At 34.0% G+C, this 6996-nt stretch overlaps 1 protein-coding gene across 2 annotated transcripts; it reads left to right on the top strand.

Annotated features, from left to right (window-relative positions):
- On the top strand, positions 1 to 1983 carry LOC105129386 (ammonium transporter 1 member 1-like). 2 transcript variants are annotated; one of them, XM_011031417.1, is made up of 2 exons: positions 1 to 1655; positions 1713 to 1983. In XM_011031417.1, the coding sequence occupies exon 1, from the start codon at positions 116 to 118 to the stop codon at positions 1628 to 1630; it is 1515 nt and encodes a 504-aa protein (XP_011029719.1). In that variant the 5' UTR covers positions 1 to 115; the 3' UTR covers positions 1631 to 1655; positions 1713 to 1983. The 2 variants fall into 2 exon arrangements, with proteins under 2 accessions (XP_011029719.1, XP_011029720.1); XM_011031418.1 differs by having other exon boundaries at positions 1 to 1664; positions 1714 to 1983.
- The last annotated feature ends 5013 nt before the right edge of the window (positions 1984 to 6996 follow it).

Below are 6996 nucleotides of genomic sequence, written 5' to 3'. Positions count from 1 at the left end.
ATGAAATTTTCCCACTTTCTCCCCATGTTTAACAGCCACCGTAGATTTTTGCTATAACTCTCTGCTCCCTCTAACTCTCTTCGCCACCGACAGGGGCACCCTTCACTTCAAAACCATGGCTTCCATGACCTGCTCAGCAGGCGATCTAGCCCAGCTACTGGGCCCCAACGTCACTAACTCCACTGGTGCTGCTGCTTTCATCTGCTCCCAATTCCACATCGCGGCAAACAATTTCAACGCCACCCAACATGCCGTGGACAACACATATCTCCTCTTCTCTGCCTACCTTGCGTTCTCCATGCAACTTGGCTTTGCCATGCTTTGTGCAGGCTCCGTACGTGCCAAAAACACCATGAACATCATGCTCACCAACGTTCTTGACACTGCAGTCGGTGGCCTCTTTTATTACCTCTTTGGTTTTGCTTTTGCCTTTGGGACCCCCTCCAATGGCTTCATTGGCAAACACAACTTTGGTCTTAAGGCTTTCCCAACTTCTTCTTTTGATTACAGTTACTTTCTTTATCACTGGGCTTTTGCTATATCGGCTGCTGGGATAACCAGTGGTTCAATGGCTGAAAGGACCCAGCTTGTTGCTTCTTTGATTTACTCTTCTTTCTTGACTGGGTTCGTTTACCCTGTTGTGTCTCACTGGTTCTGGTCTGTTGATGGATGGGCTAGTGCAACAAGGGGAAATGGAGATTTGTTGTTTGGGAGTGGAGTTATTGATTTTGCAGGGTCTGGTGTGGTTCATATGGTGGGGGGGATTGCTGGTCTCTGGGGTGCTCTAATTGAAGGTCCAAGAATCGGGCGTTATCACCATTCAGGCAGGTCTATTGCTTTACGTGGTCACAGTGCTTCCCTTGTGGTTCTTGGCACTTTCTTGCTTTGGTTTGGTTGGTATGGGTTCAATCCTGGTTCATTTAATAAAATCTTGAGTGCTTACCCTGATGGTGTCTATTATGGTCAATGGAGTGCAATTGGTAGGACTGCCGTTACAACAACTCTGGCTGGTTGCACAGCTGCTTTGACCACTCTTTTTAGTAATAGAATTCTGTCTGGTCATTGGAATGTTACTGATGTTTGTAATGGTTTGCTTGGAGGGTTTGCTGCTATCACTGCTGGGTGCTCTGTGGTTGAACCATGGGCTGCTGTAGTATGCGGCTTTGTTGCTTCTTTGGTGTTGATTGGCTGCAACAAATTGGCTGAGATCTTCAAGTTCGATGATCCAATAGAGGCTGCGCAGTTACACGGTGGATGCGGCACTTGGGGTGTCATTTTCACTGCCTTGTTTGCCACCGAGAAGTATGTGGGGGAGGTGTACCCGAATAAACCTGGTCGCCCATATGGGTTGTTCATGGGTGGTGGTGGGAAGCTCCTGGCTGCTCAGTTGATACAAGTTTTGGTGATTATTGGATGGGTTAGTGCTACTACGGGTCCATTGTTTTTTGTTCTTCATAAGCTTAAGCTCTTGAGGATCTCAGCTGAAGATGAGATGGCTGGTATGGATCTGACCCGGCATGGTGGGTTTGCTTATATTTACCATGACGATGACGACGAGTCTCAGAAGCCCGGTACTATCCAGCTGGGGAAAATTGAGCCTACTTCTACAACCCCAAGTGCAAATGTGTAAGAGGGAGGGAATATTTTGTGTTTTTACAGGGTTGGTGCTTGGATATGATTGTGAGTTGTTTGTTTCGTGTTTTTACAGGGTTGGTGCTTGGATATGCTTGTGAGAAGTTGTTTGTTTACATATGGAAGATAAATCAATGTAGGGTTTGATCATGGGTGGTGCCTGTTGGGATAACGAAGACGTGGATGACAAGTTCTTCTTGTTCAGTCATGTTCATGTAGTAAATGTGAAAATGTCTTCTCAGTTCTCTCTATAATGTAAGTATGGTGATTGGTTGTGATAAGTTCGGATTTTATTCCACGTGCTTGAAAGCTAAGCCGAGACTGAGATAATATTTTTTATTTTTTATTTTTGTCAATCTAATTCTTTTTTTTGAGTGAACTGAATGATATGTTATAAAAATTTCTTTTTAAAAAAATAATAAAAAAAAAGCTCTAGAAGTAAATATATTAGTGGTGTAGTAGAGAAAAAGGGAACACTATCAGGAAGGAGTGGTGTTGTTTTTTCTCGTCATTTGTTTTGATAATATACATGTGGTCATTGGCTGCCTGATGGCATGGGGATTGTCTGGCTTTTTTTTTTTTTTTTCTCCAACAGCAAACAGAAAACAATCAATCAAAGTATTTTGGGGGTTTTTCTTTCTTTTGACAACTGCTATGTGCCTGGATTCATTCATTCATAAGTTTCGGCTTCCATTAAATAATTTTATCGAGGAAATAATTCTATTAATATAAGATATGTAATTTGTTGGTAAAATTTTCACAGATAGAATCCATCCGCTAGAATATTGATTATTAGTATATTTTTTTTTGCTAATTTTGTCAGAAATAAAAAAACAACTACCGACTAAACACAAACAATTTTACAGACGACAAATCGCATCAAAAAAATTATCTCGAGAACTTTACCATCAAAATCATTTTATTTGTATTTTCAATAATAATCACCGACAAAATGGTCGTTGGTGATTGTGACATAGATGGTAAATATTTCAAAACTCTCTGTTAAATATTGATAGATATTGCTCGTCGGTAATGTAACGGTAAACACCACCAGAATATATCCGTAGGTGATTGTGGCATGAGAGGTAATTGTTTTGCAACTCTCAATAAAATATCGATAACCTGGTTTCTGTTTGTAAAGCCGTCGGTATTGATGTAAAATATTTAAAAAATTATTTATTAATAATAAAAAAACTAATTAAACAAATAAATAATCAAATAAAATTGTATTAAACATTAAAAATATAAAAATAATAAATTTAATGTGTTTCAAAAACAAAATTAAACTAGAATAACGACAAAGTTAGAGGAGAAGAAGGAGGAGGCTGGTTGTTCCCGTGACCATACGATCAAAAAAGGGTTGCATATATATCATCACTCATCCTTAATCTAATCTCCATGATCATTTGACAGAGTTAATCATAATCCATCGAGAGCCGCTTATATAATCGCCATAAACTCCTCAGATTGGGTGCTTGATATTGATGCAGAGCTCCCAACAGTTGAGAGACTACGGGTCGACCGCAAGTTTTCAGTCTTAGTGTTGGAGAGCTCGTAGAACCAATTTTTATCAAATTCACCAAATGATCCTACCTCTATCCATAAATCCGAATGGGTTGAAGGATCTTCCTCATATCTCTCCTTTAACCAACTATTATAGGTCTCTTAAAATTTAAAAAATATATATCATTATATTCAATTCAAGAAAATAATAACTTATGAAATAAAATGATTGAACGAACATATCATGAAGTGTTGAGCATGATTGCCCACGAACTGTTGCACCCTTTTTTACAAACAGCTCTATTGGGCTCGGCTCACGTCTAAAAGACATAGCCTGTAAGGAAAAAAAAGATTGCAAGTTAAATATATTTATAAGCAACAACAAATTGATTAATGATATATTTCATTTAAATTAATCTTACCATCCGCTTCACATGTGCAATGAACAAGACGGAGCCACCAGTGTGCATGGTCATCGAACCGTAAATTTCCCAATTTCAGTTGTCAGCACCGGACTGTGAGCATCATGTGAACCGGTCAAATGTCACGTGCTCAATATATGTCGTCCATATATCCCTCGAGATGAATAACAATTTGAATTCCTGCCAAACCACCACCTCATTCCATCCTTCAAGACCGTTATCTCTCGTATATCTTTTTGTTTTTTATTGTGAGTCATACCAAAAATCACGCAACCTACTTCTACGATAACAAATTAGAATTTAGAACATAAAATTATAAAACAAAAATAAATATTATTTTTGATGTTATCTAGTTAGTGCGTGATTCCCCTATACCTTATTCACAACATTGTTGTCCGCGCTATCCCACTCAAATTTATGTTCTTTATGTAAATAATTCATTTAAAATAAAAATAGTACAAGATATAAAATTATCAAAATAATATATTGAAAATAAGCTGAAAATTAAAAATTAACACATACCTGAAATTGTTGAAACCATGCATCGATATTAGCTCTCCACCCAGGATGTCTGGAAACCTAACTTCATTGAAATAATAGAATCTTCATCGATGATTTAAACACCGATGTTATTTTTCGAGCAACCTTAATGCTTGTGAACCTAAAATTAAATAAAATATTAATTAGTTGTTCATAAATTATGTTATAAGTATATAAAAAAACAAACTTAAACAAACTTACGAGTGAATTGACCCCGCTGTGAAGGTACACCGTCTCCGAGCTGTGAAACCATGTTAGAAGAGGCAACATCACAAGGTGATGCAAATGCCTCACTATGATCAGCACCTAAGGATAAGTCATCCTCACTACTAAAAGAACTAGCTGCAACCATCTGTTGATGACTTGATGTAGATTTCATTCTACATATCTACATAAATTTATACAAATAATTATATAATTAACTTCTATTATTCTAAAAAAATTCAGCAGCACCTCTCCTATACTGGAGATTACCTACAATTTTCAAATCTGTAAATATTTACAATAATTACAAACGAATTGACTCCTTTGAAAAATCTTATAGAAATTCAACATCTATATATTTTCAATTAACATCTATAGAAATGCATAAATAACAATTAAAATTAGTGGAAATAATAAAAAAAATATAACAATCAATAATAAAATAAAATTGAGATAAAACCATGAAATTTAATTCTTCAATTTCAATTACCATTTCCATGGAAAATTCAACAATAACAATTGAAAGAAACTAAATTATCAAATAATTATTACAATACAAACAATAAAATAATTAAATTTTCATTCAACACATCTACACAAATTTATACGAATACTTAAATAATTATTTGAAATTCAATTATTTGAAAAAATTCACCAACATCACCCTTATATTAGGGACTACCCATAGTTTTCATACCTACAAATATTGATAATTACACAAATATTACAAAATCACAATCTAACATCTATAGAAATTCATCATCTATATATTTTCAATTAGCATCTATACAAATTCATAAATAATAATTAAAATTAACTAAAATAATAAAAAAAACATAACAAGAAATAATATAATAAAATTAAGATAAACTAATTAAATTTAATTATATATTTCAATTAATATTTTAAAGGTAAATTCAACAATAACAATTCATATTTAACTAAATTTTCAATTATTATGGCAATACAAACAATAAAATAAATTGAACAAATAAAAAGAAAAAACTAAAGGCTTTAGGAATGAAACAAATTACTTTAATAGTGTGTTAATTTCAAGATTTTATTAACAAATAATATACAAAACAAAGAACATGAAAAAAAATAATTATAATCAAAATAAAAAAATACAAAAATAAAAAAAGAAGAATCATACATTTTAATATGTTGAAAACTACGATCAAAATAATAAAAATATAATAAAAAATACAAATGATTTATACTGAGAGGAGAAGAGAAGTAGAAGAAGAGAAGAAATTAAAGGAGCCGCGAAAAAATAAACCACGAAAAGGAGGTTGGTTTTGTACTATAGTTTTATTGATGGAATCACCAATGAAAAATATAATAATATTTAATTTGTTTTATAGGGCTGAAAAATGTATACACATTGAGAGTTTAAGAAGAAGAAAAAGACAAGAGAAGAAACATATATTCTCAGCTCTCCATCCCTTCCTTTTGATGTTTTTTTCAACCCAGTTGTCTATCATGCCCTAAGGTTATTTTACTGACATCGTCATACAGGTTTACATGATCGGAAAAAAGGTTAAAAGAAGCTGACAAGCAGAAGTATTCTTCTTTGGAGATTTAATTCTCCCATTTTCAATTTAATTTATAGGGTAACCGAGGCTCTTCATAAACTGCAAACGATTGATCCACAAAAAAAGGACGGTACAGCAAACATGTAATCTCATTTTAGATGTAAAACTACATGCTGAACAAAGTGTTTTTAGCTGGATATGCGAGCATCCTTATCTGAAGCTAGAACATGTAATGTTAATGTTATCGATTCAAATCAAGCTGTCAACCCAAACAAGTGAATGAGATCGAGGGATCTGAACTCTAGATGTCTACCCCATTCGTGAATGCTTAGAATTGTGCGTAGTTGACGATACTATGAACAGAGTAAGCATATACAGTTCAGGATGCTTGCTTGTGAGAATCGTTACCCCAGCAAAGAAATGGGATTGACTAATTGTCCATGGAGTGCGATGGGAGGTGGCAATGCCCATTTCATACCAAGAAACCATTTATTTCCCAGCAGGATATGTAAATGTTGTTGCGTCAATCCATTTACATAAACTGTTAGTTGTTCTATCATGTGTCTTCTTCCATTCAAGGTTGTCCCAGACAAATGGATTTCATTGTTATTCCATGTGTGTTCCTGTCTGGATTGACCAGGCAAAGGGAACCGTGGACTATTTATCTCGTACGTAAAGCATCAAATCAGTTCTTTTTTCCGGACAAGATACAAGCGGCAAAAGGATGGTTTTGCCTTCTTCACTCTCTTAATATTGTTTGATATGTTTGAAAAAAATTAAAACATATACCAATAAAATAATAGTTAAAAATTAGTTAAGGAGGTTTAAAAATACAAAAATTAAAATTTCACAATATTTTATTGACTGATGAGAGCCCTGTTGACAAAAAAAAATTAATTTAAAGAAGAAAACTCCAAATTCAGATGTTTATAGACTCAATTAAATTTTATTAAAGGTTTTTTATTGCAAGAAAAATTGATTTTTAAAGTCAATTTAGACTTTAGTTGGAAGAAATTAAAATTCTAGGGTCAAATTATAATTTTTAAGAGTTAATTTGGTCAAAACAGGGGCTTAATTGCATAAATATTGAAGTTTGATAACCAATTAAGAACTTAATTGAAGAATCTGAAACCAAGGACTAAACTAGAAAACACGTGTAA

This window comes from Populus euphratica, unplaced genomic scaffold, assembly GCF_000495115.2.
Source record: "Populus euphratica unplaced genomic scaffold, PopEup_1.0 scaffold18.1, whole genome shotgun sequence".
Lineage (NCBI taxonomy): Eukaryota > Viridiplantae > Streptophyta > Magnoliopsida > Malpighiales > Salicaceae > Populus > Populus euphratica.
The sequence above is the reverse complement of the archived record's forward strand: the minus strand, read 5'-3'. Positions and strand labels throughout refer to the sequence as shown.

Excerpts from the sequence above, each read along its gene's own strand:
- LOC105129386 (XM_011031417.1), top strand. The coding sequence starts at position 116 with ATGGCTTCCATGACCTGCTCAGCAGGCGATCTAGCCCAGCTACTGGGC.